Below are 18505 nucleotides of genomic sequence, written 5' to 3' on the forward strand. Positions count from 1 at the left end.
AAGCAGCGCGGTTCACCGAACGCGAAATGAATGATGGGGTATTACATAAACTTTCCGAAACTTCGTCCCTCTGGCTTTAAACGACATCGTGACTTTGTAAACTTATCATTTTCAATAAGCTACCGCGTTATAAATAATTAAATAAGCAACAAATCTGTCCGATGGCTGGATTCAAACAGAGGACTTCTAGCACAGAAGCCCCATATTGAAACAATTATGCCACGAACGCGTGCGATGACAAGCGGTAGACAACGCCCCTAAGAATTTCCCTCGGGCAAGCTAGCGCGTTGAGACGCTTGGCGCGTCTCTATTTGGCCACCTCGACAGGTGGAACCGCTGCAATTAGTTGCCAGTGTGCGTGTTCGCAGAGTGTTATTGCCTTCTGCATTTAGAAAAAGTATAGATCGCTTAGAGGTTTATGCAAATAAAAGCAAATAAAGCATACTAAACAACGACATAAGAACATCCGAAGGCACAAGCACGAAGCTAAGACAAACCCACGTAGCTACAATCATGCCCATGGCGACTGAACTATCACAGCGCCAGAGTTGGCTCTAGTAAATTTTGGGGGGAAACTCTATTCAGCCAGGTGTCGCATGTGGTCGACGGAAACGTCGCCGCCACGTGAACTGGCGTGTATCCATGCTAATGGTTGTTTCCTAATAGACGGTGTCGGTGGGTTGTGTCCGCGCTCACGGCTCCGTCCTGCCGCTTCACTGACGCCGTCTTCGGGGAGGCCCCCTGAGAGAGGCCCGCACTGCGATCTTCTTCCTGAGTGACGTCCCTGCGTGACCTCATGAAAAGGCGATTGGCTGCTTCCGTAAACTGAATTTCTCATTAGGCTACTGGTTTGGGTGAGTAGGTAACAAACCAGAATAAATAAATAGTTGTTGCGCACAAACTGAAAGACGAAGTACAGGGATTTGACAAACGCAAGCGCAAGCTTTCAGCTGACTTTTATTTGCAAATTGAAATGTAGTGGACAAATGGGCGATGCATGACGCGCGTAAGGAGGGATGAATAGTAATAACTAGATAACTACAGTATATTTAAACAGGCGTTACGAAAAAAAAGAAAGAAAAAAGAAAACAAGAAGCAGAAAGACACTGTAACACGTGCGGCTCATTCCGACAGGTCTGTCTATACGCGAAACGCGGTCTCGGACCGCCTATTGTTTCCGTCGCGGCGGTCGCCATAAATAATCGAGTTGTTTTTGTGACAACCCCAACGAGGCCGTGCTGACACAATCGACGCCTAGTCGGCTTATCTCAGCCGCCTCTCTATGATCACTCGTGTCTTCTGATTCCTGTTTTTAGCGACCACCGCGATCAATCTTCAAATACCGGCAGACACACACAATCCCGGCACTGCCTAAGTTCTGTGTTCGTTGTGGTTGTGGTGCTCACGGAGCCTGTAAACTTTCCTTCTGCCCTACGTACGTCGTTCCGTACGAAAGCGGAATCGCGTGCACCACTTTTTCGACACATGTCACGTACTGTGTCCTGAGCCTTTCTGCGGATGTCTGAGTTATCACTTCGCCATCTTTGCGTATCTTGCAAAGCGAAGTGAGCTTGTTTGGCGTTGAAAAAAAAAAACACACACATTGACACCTGCACGCTCTCCGATCTTTTTTAACCGATGGGAGACGTCACGAAAATATGGAATTGCAGCCTTCTTTTAGAAATGCTTTCCTGCATTCTTGGCTTGTTCTTTGTCCATATCGTGCGTGGACCGCTTTGTCGCTTGCAGTAATGATTCTGCAAGAGATGTGACTAGAGGGTCCGGTTACCCGGCTTGCCGAAGCCACTCAACCTGCGCTTGGAAGCTGTCCTGCACTAGGTGGTGGCAATATTTCCACAGACGTGCCACTCCCCGTTTCACAAGTCTGGAATGGCTCGATGAGAAGGGCAGAAGGGCCTTGTTAGCACGTGGCTCGTGCCTCCAACACTGAAATGCCTATCCTTCGTCTTTCTCTTTGTGCACTATTTATTTATTATGAACTGAATTTCACGCGTTATTTATTTATTAACGCGAATACGTCGAAGGCCCCGCGTTGCAGAAAATTTGGTGTCGGCCGCCTTCGGCGCAGTTGTCTGCGAGTGAGAATTGCCGTATATATTTGGGTATATGTATATGTCACGCCACATGGCTCCGGACAGGCCGCCATTGGAATCTGAACCTGGCAACGTTTAACGTTAGAACGTTATCTAGTGAGGCGAGTCTAGCAGTGGTTATTGGAGGAATTAGAGGGCAGTAAATGGAATATAATAGGGCTCAGTGAGGTTAGGAGGACAGAAGAAGCATGTACAGTGCTAAAAAGCGGGCGCGTCCTGTGCTACCGGGGCTTAGCGGAGAGAAGAGAACTAGGAGTCGGATTCCTGATTAATAAGAATATAGCTGGTAACATACAGGAATTCTATAGCATTAACGAGAGGGTGGCAGGTCTTGTTGTGAAACTTAATAAGAGGTACAAATTGAAGGTCGGACAGGTCCACGCCCCTACATCCAGTCATGATGACCAGGAAGTCGAAAGCTTTTATGAAGACGTAGAATCGGCGATGGGTAAAGTCAACAAAATACACTATGCTGATGGGCGACTTCAATGCCAGGGTAGGCAAGAAGCAGGCTGGAGACAAGTCAGGGGGGGAATATGGCATAGGCTCTAGGAATAGCAGGGGAGAGTCATTAGTAGAGTTTGCAGAACAGAATAATATACGGATAATTTTTTTTCCTTTTTCCGCAAGCGGATTAGCCGAAAGTGGACGTGGCGGAGCCCAAATGGCGAGACTAGAAATGAAATAGACTTCATACTCTGCGCAAACCCTGGCATCATACAAGATGTAGACGTGCTCGGCATGGTGCGCTGCAGTGACCATAGGATGGTAAGAACTCGAATTAGCCTAAACTTGAGGAGGGAACGGAGGAAACTGGTACACAATAAGCCAATCAATGAGTTAGCGGTGAGAGGGACACTAGAGTAATTCCGGATCAAGCTACAGAACAGGTATTCAGCTTTAACTCAGGAAGAAGACCTTAGTGTTGAAGCAATGAACGACAATCTTATGGGCATCATTAAGGAGTGTGCAATAGAAGTCGGTGGTAACTCCGTTAGACAGGAGACCAGTAAGCTATCGCAGGAGACGAAAGATCTGATCAAGAAACGCCAATGTATGAAAGCCTCTAACCCTACAGCTAGAGTAGAACTGGCAGAACTTTCTTAGTTAATCAACAAGCGTAAGATAGCTGACATAAGGAGCTATAATATGGATAGAATTGAACATGCTCTCAGGAACGGAGGAAGCCTAAAAGCAGTGAAGAAGCAACTAGGAATAGGCAAGAATCAGATGTATACGTTAAGAGACAAAGCCGGTAATATCATTACTAATATGGATGCGATAGTTCAAGTGGCTGAGGAGTTCTATAGATATTCATACAGTACCAGTAGCACCCACGAGAATAATGTGAGAGAGAATAGTCTAGAGGAATTTGAAATTCCACAAGAAACGCCGGAAGAAGTAAAGAACGCCTTGGGAGCTATGCAAAGGGGGAAGGCAGCTGGGGAGGATAAGGTAACAGCAGATTTGTTGAAGGGATGTGGGAACATTGTTCTAGAAAGACTGGCCACCCTATATACGCAATGCCTCATGACCTCGGGCGTACCGGAATCTTCGAAGAACGCTAACATAATCCTAGTCCATAAGAAATGGGAGGCCAAAGACTTGAAAAATTACAGACGGATCAGCTTACTGTCCGTTGCCTACAAAGTATTTAATAAGGTAATCGCAAATAGAATCATGAACACCTTAGACTTCTGTCAACCAAAGGACCAGGCAGGATTCCGTAAAGGCTACTCAACAATAGACCATATTCACACTATCAATCAGGCGATAGACAAATGTGCGGAATATAACCAACACTTATATATAGCCTTCATTGATTAAGAAAAAGCGTTTGATTCAGTCGAAACCTCAGCAGTCATGGAGTCATTACGGTATCCGGGTGTAGACGAGCCATATGTAAAAATACTGGAAGATATCTATAGCGGTTCCACAGCCGCCGTAGTCCTCCATAAAGAAAGCAACCAATCCCAATAAAGAAAGAAAAAAGAAAAAGAAGAAAAATTCACAGCGTGCTTACAGGGGGTATTCAGAGACCTGGAGTGGGAAGAATTGGGTATAAAAGTTGATGGAGAATGCCTTAGTAACTTGAGATTCGCTGATGATATTGCATTGCTTACTAACTCAGGAGGTCAATTGCAATGCATGCTCACTGACCAGGAGAGGCAAAGCAGAAGGGTGGGTCTAAAAATTAACCTGCAGAAAACTAAAGTAATGTTTAACAGTCTCGGAAGAGAACCGCAGTTCACGATAGGTAGCGAGGCACTGGAAGTGGTAAGGTACTTAGGGCAGGTAGTGACCACGGATCCGGATCATGAGACTGAAATAATCAGAAGAATAAGAATGGGCTGGGGTGCGTTTGGCAGGCATTCTCAAATCATGAACAGCAGGTTGCCACTATCCGTCAAGAGAAAGGTGTATAACAGCTGTTTCTTACCAGCACTCGCGTATGGGGCAGAAACCTGGAGGCTTACGAAAAGGGTTCTGCTAAAATTGAGGACGATGCAACGAGCTATGGAAAGAAGAATGATGGGTGTAACGTTAAGGGATAAGAAAAGAGCAGATTGGGTGAGGGAACAAACGCGGGTTAATGACATCTTAGTCGAAATCAAGAAAGAGAAATGGGGCATGGGCAGGACATGTAATGAGGAGGGAGGATAACCGATGGTCATTAAGGGTTACGGACTGGATTCGAAGGGAAGGGAAGCGTAGCAGGCGGCGGCAGAAAGTTAGGTGGGCGGATGACATTAAGAAGTTTGCAGGGACAACATGGCGACAATCAGTACATGACCGGGGTAGTTGGAGAAGTATGGGAGGGGCCTTTGCCCTACAGTGGGCGTAACCAGGTTGATGATGATGATGATGATATTTCACGCCTTGCTATATGACATGCGGTATATGCGGGTTATATTGCCACACGATTCTACCACGATAGTTGCTCATACCATGTCTTATATACTTGACAAAGTTATTCCTCGGAATCTTTAGAATAACAGCCACAAACAAACGTCATGATGCAAAACACCGACAGCGCATGCCTTTTATATTAAATCGTCTCAGACTTAAATAATAAATGAGCGAAACAGTAACGGTAACCTGAAAATGATGTAAATTTTTTTGGGTGCCGCTGTGGCACTACTTCCGGGATGGGCCCACGCAAGAGGCTGCATTTCTACCAGAAAGCTCGCTTTCGTACATAGCGCTTGCCGCTAGCGTTTCCGGGTAAACATTACGGTTATATAAGATGCAGTTGCCGGGAAGCGTGATAAGCAGTCAGGGATCTTTGAATGCTATCTGGATCCACTCTTAAAGGCGAAGCTTAAGCGTCCTCCAAGCTTATTTATTTATTTATTTATTTATTTTGGCATGCTGCAACCCAATTGGAGTGTACCAGGAGTGGGAAGAGAATCAAATATTTTAAGTATTGGAACGCATGAAAGACAAGGTGGGACAGCAAGAAAAAATGTATTAGGTACATTAGAAATGCAAGGCATTGAACAATAAAAATCTTATAAATCTCGCACAAAAAAAAAAAAGAACACAGGAACGTGGGCAGGGAGGGACAAAACCTTAACAATCACTAATTTGTCTCAAAACAGTTCGGCAGCGCCAAGGAACGAGTAGATTCAGGCAATCAACGGAGCGAGAGAAAAAAAAAACAAACTGCATTTGCAGATATTAGTGCGCGGATAGAAAGCAGTGATAGAAAGCAGTGATAGAAAGCAGTGATAGAAAGCAGTTCATAACGGCGACGAGTAGATGGATTCTTTGAGAAGCCTACGTATTTGCTGTCAGCGAGGGGAGAAGTTTGAATTGTAATTGAATCTAATAATTTTAAGGTGTCGGCATGCAGGCGAAAATAAAGCGATTGTAAGTTTGCAGATTGGAAAGCTGAGGTTAGGCGAAAAGTTGCAGTCGTATACCTACGGAAAACGAAACGAATTGTCTTTCTTTGCATAATTTTTAACAAATTGATTTCAAGGTCTTTATGAGGTTTCGAAACCACAGAAGCATATTTTAAAATTGGGCGGACTAATGATTTATGCAATTTCAATTGAAGTGGGATTGGCGACGCCCAACCTTTTTAGAGATATCGTTTTCGAGGCACCCGTCAACTCGGGCGTAGTTAGGTCAGTGATATGGGCTAGCAGTTCTGATTGACCTTTGTTAAACGCATTAGGTGATTCTGCGGAAGTAGGGCGACCATCGTTATGCTCATTTAACACTGCATAAAAAGCCAATCTATGTTTGCATAAGGCTATCGCTGTGAACGTTTCAAGTGAAAGTCTCTTTTCTGCAATACAGCATTTATAATATTCGCTGCTGCCTCACAATAAATCCAGCGTACAACGTTCTTAATGTTGCCAGCAAGCTTCTTCGAGTAACCTTGAGAATTACAATCCACACCAATTTGCATCCTCCGTTGTTTGCTGCTCTCAATGTGCTTTCTAAGAGCTGACGCGTTGCCCTTTGCCGCACGAACAGCGGCGGGCCATCCGCCCGTTGACGTGTTTCTCGGGAATAATTGTTGATCTGGGTGTTGAACCGGAAGGGCGAGACAATGCCAAGCTGCGCTCGGTGTACCGAATTACCTGTTCAAGCTGGTGGCTTAAAAAAACACATAAAATTAAATTCTGGGGTTTTACGCGCCAATCTGATTGCGAGGCACACCGTATATAGTGGTGGACTCCGGATTAATGTTGACCACCCATTGCAGAGGCGTGTCAGCACCCTTTCCCCCGTAATGCAGCCCCGCTGCGGCCGGGAATGGAATCCGCTACCTCGTGCTTAGCAGCGCAAAGATATGGCTCAGAACCAAGATGCGATCGGTGTAGAGCATTACTGTTGAGAAATAGAAAGACGGCAGTGTGGAGGACGCAGACAGGCGGATGGCGATCTGTAGTTGATAGAGATTAAGTGTAATAATTGGAGTCGAGCGGGTTATGAAATGTAACAGATGGTCTATTAGGCAACACAATCGGTTGAAGGGAAGCCAAGTCGAGAGTGGTAGAGAGCTAGGTGATCACAAGGACAGGCTGGAGATGGAGAATAGGGGACAGAGATCGCCACCTAGGAGAGCACCGCCTCCTTCCAACGAAGGTGAGGACGATGATGTCAGAACAGACCTCAGTATTTCTGGTAAATAGTCAGACTTTCGTTGCTTCCTTGCCTCAATCTCACACGTTCAAAATTTGTTATAAGATGGCCAATTAAAAAGCAATTATAGTGCTAATTTGCTTGCTCTAGTAGCCGACTCCAATAAAAGCGCAAACCTCTTCTTTAATTTTGTATGGATAAAAAAATGTAATTTTAGTTACTTGAGTGTCACAATTTGTCGTGTGTGTACTGTCTTTTTCGTCATCAACTCTACCTGAACAAGTCAAGGGAATATTTAAAAACAAGCGTGGTATAACAACGTATGGGTTGAGCTTAAGATATTCTCTCTCAAAAGTGTCTGTTATCGTCATTTTTTCCCAAGCTTGACGCAATAGTTTTAAAATGTTCATTGTATTACAACTTCAACAGAAGGTTGCAGAAATTAATTTCCCTTGCATTTTTTCCCTCTTCCTTACATGTCTAAATCAATCCGGAGTGCTTTAGCTCCTCTTTCTTAACCAACAGCTGACGTTACATCACGCCCGCCTCATCAAAGCAGTGCCGCATGTAATGAATTGAGAACAGGCTGTCGCTGCCTGCCCTCACTCTTTCGATTTGGTTGACTGCGCGACCGGAAAAGGGGAGTGCTGGCGATCCCAGACATGACTTGAAGGGGCGATCGAGTGCGGGAGGGGGGTAATGTCAGCGGCTGCAGGGGTCGATGGACCGCTCCGAAGTCAAACAGGGGGAGGTGCATATTTGAATCGCTGATGGCGGCAAAGACAAACAGCGTTGCGGCCGGCCGAGCCGCGGCGTCCACGCCACCGCCCCCCTTAACTCGGTTAGTGGAGCTGCCACGACGACAACTCCCCCTCGGGCTCAGGAGGCCCGCTCGCTTTCACCTGACGCCTCCGGGCACGCAGCCGCCATCTTGAGCGGGGGAGTCAAAGCTCGGGACGTCGATGAATGCCAAGGGCTTGGCGTGTCCGCTTATTCATTCGAAACGATACGTGTTTGAGCGTTGGACGCCGCTCTAGCGCAATGCGCGAATATGTTGGCATCAGGCTGCATTTGCTTCGCAGCATTTTTCGTATGACGCAGTTGTGTGGGCTTATTCAAAACTGTGCATTTTGAAAGGGCAGTTAAGAGAAACTTAAGCTTGGGCTGTGATCGCACATTGCTCTTGTCAAATGAGGCCACTCTTAGCGTGAACCTAGAAAATATGCCACCTCCTGCTCACCATGATGTCATGGTTGAAAATATCTGCCTAGCCGGTAAAGAAGTGCATCCTTAATAAGGCCACCAATCACAAAGGCCTAATATCAGCGGGCAACATGTTCAAACATGGTTTAGTCGTAGAGCATCCGGCTTGTGTGCGCGAGGTACTGCGCTCAGACCACGGCGCCGCAGGAAACCCACCGGTTGTTCTAATGGATAGAGATGCCCCCCGGCCTGGTGCTCGGCTACTTGTAGGGGTTTGCATCTCGAAAGGGGGTCCTATATAGATCTTTAAGCTTGGTCTCAGGGCGCCATTTGTCGAGCCATGCACAGACAGCCTTGTTGTAGAGCATCCGCCGCGGCTGTAAGAGCCTAGTACCTACTGGCGAAATAGGTACAGGCACGCTCCCGGCCAGGTGCTCGGCTATTATGGAGCATCAATGCTCGGAAAAGGCGTGTTTGTCGCCTACCCGAGGGCGCCCCCACCTAACAGGTGCTTTAGGACGCCACATGCGAAAGTGCTGCCGTGGGAGCGGCTCAATGGATGGATGGATGGATGGATGCAAGACTTTAATGAAGGTCCTGAGGTACGCGACTCAGCGCGCTGCGGGCGGCTCCCACGTTGGGACAGTCAGGCCATGCCCGACCGCCGCATTGTGGGCCCTCTGGACCGCCCATAGTTGCGCCCCGGCATCGGGGCTCTTGATAACGGAGAGCCACTTGTCCTCATTTATTTGTTCTGTGCCTCGTAACGAGGGGCAACGCCAGAGCATATGATCTAGGCTAGCGATGTCATTGCAGTGCCTGCAAGAACTAGTGGCATAGGTGTCGTGATAAATTGTGTGGACTAAAGCCGGGCTGGGATACGAGCCTGTTTGCAATAATATGAGGGTCAATGCCTGCGGTCTATTTAACTTCTTGTGTGGAAGGGGAAAGTCTCTCCTGCCGAGATAAAAGTGCTGCGCAATTTCATTGTATGTGGTCGGTTGATCTCTGTTCTCCACCACTGCGGGCCGGCGTTGGAGTTATCCATGGTCGCGGAAAGCGAGACCTCGCGCCTTGGAGTGGGCCAGCTCGTTGAGGTTTGTGGTGCCTCCCATGATGGATCCCATGTGAGCGGAGAACCACATGAGAGTGTGGGCAGCGATGCTTTTGCCGTCGAGGATGCGACAGGCTTCCTTGCACAGGGCGCCAACGCTGAAGGCGCGGATGGCTGCCCTGTAGTCGCTGAAGATATTGGCATGTTTGTCGTCCAGGAGTGCCAAGGTAATGGCCACTTGCTCGGCCGCACGCGACGACGTGCTTCGTACCGAAGCGGCGTTAACGGTCGAACCCCTGTGGTTGATTGACACTACCGTGAAATTGTTTCTGTTGCCATACTGGGCCGCGTCAACGAAGCAGCTGCCGCCAGGGAGTTCTGTTGCGCGGCGTAGGAGCGCCACCGCTATGTCCTTCCTTCTTTCTACGTTGCGTTGGGGATGCATATTGCGTGGGACAGGCGATACGATGATGTTATCTTTCTCCTCTTTCGGAAGGCCCTGGTAGGCGTCTTCGACAGTGGCCTGGGGGACGCCCATCTCTGTTAGGAGTCGTCTGCCCGCCCTGGTGCCGGAGAGCCTGAGAATCTGTCCCCTTTCTTGTGCTTCTGAAATTTCTTCCAGGGTATTATGAATGCCCAACTGCAGGAGTCTGTCGGTGCGCGTGTAGTTTGGTAGTCCGAGCTGCGCTCTTGATCCCTCTCCTTATCATGGCATTTAGCTTGTCTCGTTCGGCCCTCTTCCAGACGTGCATGGCCGCTACGTACGTGAAATGGCATAACAAGAAAGCGTGGACTAGCCTTATCAGATTCTCTTCGCTCAGGCCTCTCCTTCTGTTAGCTACCCGCCTGATTAGACCGATGACGCTATCCGTTTTCTTTGCTAGTTTGTGAATGGTGATGCTATTCGTGCCCGGCCCTTTGAGTGTGATTCCCAAGGTTCAAATGGACGCGACTTTGGGAATGGGATCTCCGCACTTGGTGTAAAGATTAATGTCAAATTCAGTGGGGGGTTTCCAGCTTTGTGGCTTGCGGCCCTTTCTAGTTGGGCTGTACAGAAGGAGCTCCGATTTCTTTGGGGAGCACCGGAGTCCCGTGTCGGTTAGAAAACGCTCTGTAGTGTCGACAGCTTCCTGGAGTGCGGCTTCGACTTGTCCGTAACTGCCACCCGCGCACCAGACAGTGATGTCGTCCGCGTAGATCGTGTGACCGATGCCCAATGACGCTTTCTTTTCTGTGCTAACCAGGATTTCGACGGAATTTTAAGGGCGCTGTATCAAGCGTATTATCTCTGAAGAAAGCCGAGTGCCTGGTCGGGGTACGCTTGTGGCCCTTTTGAAAGAACCAGTGGGCGCCCGGCGGAGGTAGAAATCGACATCACACAGCCGAGGTGGGCGCTCTACCACTAGGCCACGACTAGCCTGTGAACTTGGATCGTGAACTTGTAGTTTTTGTGTCACGACTTGTGAACTACACGCGGGAACTCGTTCTTGAGTGCTTCTTCATTGCTACGGCTTCGCTAATCCCAAGAGTGTTCATCATTTTATTGCACGTCGAAGCAGAGGAAGTAGCCAACACCTCTACGAGGTGCCAGCATCTCCTTACATACACTTAAAGAAAGCAACTATGAATCAACTCTCCCAAATTAATAAATGTTTTACTGCCCCGTCATTCTCACCTCATTGGCGCCTGTCAGGAGGTTCCGCGTCGATTTCTCCTTAAAAATTGAACACCAGTGACATTCAGAGCATCACCCAACGTCGCCGGCGTTTCATTTTTGAGTTGGAACCGGCGAGAAAACTCCTCATGGGCGCCGCGCCATGACGGGACGTGGCGGATGATTGCTGGGTGAATGAGGCCTACGAATGCAGTAAAAGAAGCAACGATGGCCACTTAAAAGATGATACCTATAGGTGCGCCAACCAGTTTCGTTTGATTATTTCCGAGACGTCACGATGGAGGCGAACTCTTTTCCATATGGTCGTGTCTCGAGAACCGGTACACGGGGTAGCTAGGCGCAGCGGCTTCTAGGTTAGGTTATTCCAGACAGTTTCCATGCCTCCATAGAGCCAATGCATATGAACTCTGTGATGATGGACGTTTTTGTCCTTCATTGGGCGGTCTCAATCGGCAACGGGCGTGCTGTCTTGTGGACAGCTAACAGCTCAGCAGAACCCATCGTACTTCCAGACGGCTTGAAACTCGCCTACTTTACGTAATACACATATTCGTCCGTAGTTGTAGTAGCAGATTCGTCGTGTGAACCTGTTGACCTTCCTAACGCAGATACCAAGCTTCTGTCTATGATAAACAAGTCGTTCAGCACAAGGGAGCGTCATACACTGGTGGATACTTTCTAAGCATCTGTCAGTGTTCGACTGTGCGCAGCCGGACAAAACGTTCTTGATTCCCCAGTCTCGAACACACCATATTATCTATACAGGAACTGCGCGCCCCATAAGACAAAAGCCTTATCGCGTCTCGCCTAATGAGCGCAAGATAATCGATGAACAAGTGAGTGAGATGTGGAAAAATGGAGCAATACAAGAGTCCTCGCGTCCTTGGGCAGCTCCACAAAGAAAGATGGTAATTGGAGATTCTGCTTTGATTATCGCCGATTAAAGTTCATGTCTAAGAATGATGTCTTTACCGGATTGATGATGCAATTGATAGCCTTCATTCGACCTCTTGTTTTTCTTCAGTGAACCTACGCTCAGGATATTGGCAAATCCCGATGCACGTGGCAGATAAGGTGGAAACAGCGTTCATAACCACGGATGGATTATTCGAATTCAGTGTGATACAATTTGGGTTGTGCAATGCTCCGGCCACCTTTGAAAGGTTCATGGACACCATTTCACGCCTGTAAATGTGGAACATCTGTATGTGCTATCTTGACGACGTTTTTACATTCGGACTCACATTCAGTGAGCGCAATTCGGCCCTGGATATTGTCCTAGACTGCATAAAAAAACGCTGGCCTGATTCTTAACTCCAAGAAATGTGACTTTGGTGACCGTCACACCCTTGTGCTGGGTCATCTTGTTGACAAGGACGGTATGCGGCCTGATTCTCTCAAGACGGCAGCTGTCTAGGCATTCAGGGCGCCGCTGTCAGTGACGCAACTTCGTAGTTTTCTGCGTCTTTTGCTCTTAATTTCGCCGATTTATTCTTGGTTTTGTTGACCTTGCCTAACCACTGACAAGCCTTCTGCATAAAGACGCACGGTTTGAGTGGACACCAGAGTGCGATGTTGAATTTAGTCAGTTGAAGTTCTTGCTCACCTTCCGACCTATCCTTCGTCACTTCAATCCTACAGCGCCATCTGAAATTCCCACAGATGCTAGTGGCGTTGGTATGGGTGCCGTCCTGGTCCAACGCTATGGCGACCGTCAGCAAGTGATTGCTTATGCACAAACAAAACTGAACGCAATTACATGATGGCAGAGCGAGAATGCCTGGCTGTAATCTTTGCGATTCAGTGATTTCGCTTTTACTTGTACAGACGCCCATTTGTAGTCATCCCAGACCACCATTCCCTGTGCTGGCTCGTGAACCTCTGGGACTTTTGTGATCGCCTTGCGCGCAGAACTCTGAGGTTACAGGAATATAGTTTCAGTGTTTCCTACAACAGTGGCCGAAAACATGCTGACGCAGACTGTCTTTCCCGGATGCCGCTCACCACGATGGACTGTGACGCAGACGAGTTTGACCATCTCGTTGCCTCTGTGGCACCCGCTTTTCCTGATATTGACGTGTTCAAAGCTGGGCAATGGAAAAACATTGAATTGGAGTCACTCTTCACTTCGGTCCGTTCTAGTGCAACAAGCAGCTACTGTGTACGTGACGGGCTCGTCGGAGCGTCTCCGGCCAACACTCCCTTGGGCTACGCACGACGACCCTACCTCCGATCACTTAGACACTGTGTGGACCTTTTATCGCATTCAAGAGCGCTTTTACTGGCCCAGGATGCGGGATTCGGTTGAGTTGTATGCGGCCAGTTGCACGCGGTGCCAACGTCTGCAATTACAATCACGGCCCTATCTGGTCTCCTTCAACATGTGCCACCTCAGTCATCCAAGGGGAACCGCTGCATAATTGTACACGCCGACTACTTCGGTGCGAGACGGCGGCCATACCATGAGCCACTGCCACCAAAGTGCCGATCTTACTACTTCGCCTACTTCACGTTATTGTTCTGTGACATGGACCACCTTGTGTTATTATAAGCGACTGGAGACGTCAACTTACAGCGGATATCGTGGAAGAGCTTCTATGTTTATGTTAGTCGCACTTCAGGCGCTCGACGCCGTATCATCCACAAATTAACTTAGCGTACTAATCGAACGATCTCCACTATTCTTACCATGTCTGTTGTGTCCGATTAGAAGAATTGGGATCAAGTTCTACCGTTTACTACTTGCGCATGCAATACCGCCAAACACGGGACAACCTAGGACAACCGTCTGCAGCCCCTTCTTCCTTCTATATGCTCGCCCGCCGCGGTATACGCTTGACACTCCTCCCTTTTTTACCACCACGACAACCCTACGGTCGCCGATACACTACGCCTCGCTGAAGACGCTCGGCGACTTGCGCGTCTGCGGACTTTGGCGTCGCAAGAAAACTCCAAAGCTCGCTGCGACGCACGACATCGGTGTGTTACCTATCACCCTGGTGACCTCGTTTGGTTTTGGACTCCCACAAGGAAGCGCGGTTTGTGCCAAAAGATGCTGGCAAACTACGGTGGCCTGCACGTTGTCCTTGACAAGATCAGCGAAGCGAATTATGCATAGCGTCTCTCGAGAATTGGTAGGCGGGGAAGGTGGCTTCTTGCACAACATTATTGGGTTAATGTTGTTGCGTCCAAGTGCGAAATAGAGCCGTGCACATCTGAAAGAAAAGAAGGGGAGAACGATGACTGTGCAGTGGTCAATCCTGATGTTCGTAGCCGACTTCGATACCTAAATAGTCCTTTTCCCAGTGCTCGTAACTATATGTCATCGAATACATTAAGGAAAGCATCCCATCAAGTTCCCGTTATCTATTGCGGCGCAGGAGACGAGCTTCAAGCAGCAACGAGGGGGAAGGGAAAGAAAGAAACAGCAAGCCACGCGTCGCAGTGGCCTTGCTTTTTTCTTTCGTTTAACTAACGGTGCAGTGTAGCTCTCTGCCCACAACGCACTGTGCCGCTTTGCGCGATGCGGTCGTATGCTCTATGTGACGTGCGGCAGTGGAAGGTTGCGTCTCATATTTTTCTTTTCCTTTTTTATTATTTGCGATGAAGTTTTTGACGTTCTTTTGAACTTCACATTTCAAAGTAACCAGAAACGGATGGTAAACTTATAACCCTATGTGAAGGTGAGAAATTCATGGCTCATACGAGTATCAAATAAGAGATTCTTGATGATATCTAAAGTTTGTTTTTTTAATTATTAGGTCCTGAGCAAATGTTCTCGCAGTTAGCCTAGATTAGAGAACAATGCCGGAAAATGACAATCAAGTAGAAAAATTATGCAGTAGTTTTCGTCTAGGTAGAAGCACTCCTTGACATCTTTTTTTTTTAAGTTTAAAAATATTGGATTGCATGTTTTATTTGTTGGAGTTCCACTAGAAAACGACATCTAGATTCGGAAGGCAAAAATAATTTTATTATTGTTGAGTAGCAACAAGGTGACAGACTACAAGCAGATAGTTTTGGGTGAAAAAGCAAACATTTTAGTAAGAGCAGGCGAACTGTAAGCAGTTGTTTTTTTTTGCTACTATAGCAGTCTGAAAGGTGGGGTTGGGGGAATATTTAAGAAAACGTTAGCAGCTCCACTCGGTGGTTTTCATCAGTTGCTGTAAAAATGTAGCTGCCGTGCTTCCAATATAAGGACTCCTCCAAATGATTACGGGCTCTGAAGCGCACCTATTTAATGTTCCAATTTGAAACCAATTTTTTAAATGCATACTTTCTGTTGCCATTCGAATAGGTAACTATCACGTAGGTCTAATTTTATGCGTCGGAAATCATAACGGAGTTGGTTTCCTGAAGATGCACCAAAATTACTTCTGCCAAAGGCCTTCTAAACACCGAGCCAATATATATTATCTGGCGACAATGCCGTTCCATATTCATTGTGATGCAGCAGGGCAGTCTGTGTGGACTGGCCCGGCTTGCTGCGGTAACTGAATAAATAAGGTTCACGTAGAATTTAGAGAAGCCTTTCGCGATGCAGATGCCATGGCTGGTCGTGAGATGAAAAAGTACTCGGCTGAGCAACGCGTCAACCAACGGAGGAATCGTATACCTCCTGGGTGCGGGGAGATGAAGCGAGCAGGCGATGCGATATTGCTTCGTGAACAACGGTGCCTCGAGAAATCCTGCAGAGAAGTTGCAGCGGAAATCCTTAGCGTTGTCTCGCCATAGGGGAGCACCAGCCTCGCTCGTGCGAGTACCGACGGGGCTCGTTTACCGTTCGAGAGACAACGGTGTCAAACAAGGTGGCGTCGTCGGAGCCTCGCTCACCTCCTCGCCCAGCAGCCACGCGTCGTCCGGCCTCTTGTTGAGCGGCGGGCGAAACGTACGCACCTCGAGGCCCATTCAATATTCACGCGCCCCTTGACTCCGGCGGGGGCGTTCGCGGCGACGTCCACGCCGCGTGTTCTGCGCGCAACGCTGCTTCGACGTGGGGACGCGCGAAAGCAAGCCAGGGACGCGCGATCGGACCAGCCGAAAATGAATATGCAACCGGTGCCCATGCAGTCATACATAATGAACCAGTTCTCTCCGCCATTAGGCGCGCCCTCCGCGCCTCTTCGCAGACACGCCACTGGGAGTCATGCATGTTTCATGAGTGTCGACGCGTCGGCGAGCGCGCTACCCAGCGGGCGCAGGGTGCTCGGATCCCGCGCTCGCTGCGCCCGTCGGCCGGGCAGATGGTGGTGCGCGTCGGTGGATCGCCCCGTGTGGCAGCGCGAGTGTCAGCGATGGCAGTCGCTGCTGGCCACCGGCGTCCTTCGCGCCTGTTGTCAGAGCGGTTCAGCCAGCTCGCCGGTGACTCGTATTTCCGTCAACTGTCCGCCATCGACAGCGCGTTTTCTGTGCCTAGTGGCGAAGACAATTTAGTGTCATATGCAAAACGAAATTCCGGAGACGCGACCCTCTTGTGTAGGCTATGGGGGGGGGGGGGGGGGGTAGCAGCTTGGCGTTTTTGAGCATCTTCAGAAATAGCTTTTATCTCAGCTTTGGCGAACCAACTGGAAGCTACGAAAGGTAGCACAAATAAGGAAAAACAGCTTGTAGCATGAGAGGCATCGCTTATTCACAAATGAAACAAATTTGTGAGCTTCTCATACGACGCGCGGTCCACTGCTTTGTGCGGAAACGAATCTGATGAGAATTTTCCCCAAGAAAATGTCTCTCGCGATGACGGGGTAAGTAAAAGTGCAATTTTCGGGAAGAGATTATGTCGCTTTGCTTGACGCAGCTACTAAATTTAATCTCATGTTCACAGATACTTACTATGCAAAATAACAGTTACGAACATCTTAATGATGGCGTGGTCGGTAGATCTTCAACTCGCGGTGTGTTGTGCCACTTACGCAGTGTTAATTCCGTCGCTGCGGTCGAGCATTTAGTGAAGAATTCAGTTTTCATGCATTCATTTATTTCTTGCGCACCTCTCTCTATTCTTTCTGTCCGCAGGTTTTTCCTCAAGTTCTTTCTTAAGTGCAACCAAAACTGCCTCAAGAACGCTGGCAACCCGCGGGACATGCGGCGGTTTCAGGTAGGTAGGCTCTCAAGAGCTGTTCACTTCATACACTGAGTCACTTGCTTTCAAACAGCGGTGCGCTCTAGAGGGAACAGGCAATCTATAGGCACCGTGCAGGTGTCGCAAGGTGCAGGATGGCGCCGCAAACAACATGTCGTGAGTGGTATACGAAGCAGATGGGCAAGAAATGCAGCGAATGGTGCTGGGTGCACGACACGATCAGCGTCTCGCGCTGCTCTTGTAAAAAAGTTGGTACACTTCAAGGAATGTTGTGCCCCGACAACTGAATGTGTTTTTAGAAAATTAAGGCACGTGCTGGAGGTGTTTGATATAATACCAGCGGAAAACTCTTGACACCGAAAACTGCACACGTATGTCAGGATACATCAGTGCCCCTCCGGTGACAGCGTGAAATGTCCGTCTCACTGCTTTCGGCAAATCGCAAGCTCATCACGTTACGGCTACACTGTGAAAGGGTCGGCTGTGATCCCCTGTGCATCAACTCGTGGGAAATCTTGGTTTTTATATATAGCGAGATGCAGAAGTAGCTGTGGAGAAACGCGAACAGGAACGACGCCACGCACTGCCACTAATTTTCTCCACGGCCTTTTCTCGAACGCTTACAAGCGTTGAATAGCAATTGAATGACACAGACAAGGGGATGTACGTACATTTTTATAGCAGTGTTTGACCGTGGAAGAAATGTAAGCTTCCGCGGCATCCTGATGTCAGAAGCTTCCCCATTCCCTGAACTTGCGCAAGCTTCAACGCAACAGCACTTTCTGTTTCGCCCCCCGCTTTATGTGATCTCGGGTGCTCTTTCTCGGCTTTGAATATTTCACATCTCTCTCTCTAACATATTGTCTTCTTTCGCCACCTTTTTCTTTGTCATTTGGGTAATCTATATGGAAACCTGATCAGTCTGTGTTGTTCTGCGTACAGAATGCGAAGCACCCGGAAGCTGGTGTTATCTTAGCTTTTATGTGTATTTTGACTAATAATTTCAATATCACAGCTTGTCATACTGCTACATGCATATTGCGTGTTTCTTTTGACAATGCGCGCAGGCGCCCCGACTACCAACTGCTCCTAGGTGTGGAGCTGTCGGCAGAACTATTTAGCGCTGCAGTTGTTTTATAGTATACATAGGACATAGTCATCCGTGTTTCATCCCCCATTCACGTGACATTTTGGTGGAGGTTGGCGTTCCCTGTCCTCACCACGGAGCTCCGCAGCGGCTGCACCTTCCAGCTTTCCACCAGGGCTTTTGGTGACGACAC

At 48.3% G+C, this 18505-nt stretch overlaps 1 protein-coding gene across 1 annotated transcript in view; it reads left to right on the top strand.

Moving 5' to 3' along the window:
• kn (EBF transcription factor knot) overlaps positions 1-18505 on the top strand; it is a 136286-nt gene that overhangs the window by 92496 nt on the left and 25285 nt on the right. Inside the window, exon 8 of the mRNA XM_075677209.1 lies at positions 17159-17240. Within this exon, the coding sequence (XP_075533324.1) occupies positions 17159-17240 (82 nt within the window). The remainder of the gene's footprint in view (positions 1-17158; positions 17241-18505) is intronic.

Source organism: Dermacentor variabilis, unplaced genomic scaffold (assembly GCF_050947875.1).
Source record: "Dermacentor variabilis isolate Ectoservices unplaced genomic scaffold, ASM5094787v1 scaffold_12, whole genome shotgun sequence".
Taxonomy (NCBI): Eukaryota; Metazoa; Arthropoda; class Arachnida; order Ixodida; family Ixodidae; genus Dermacentor; species Dermacentor variabilis.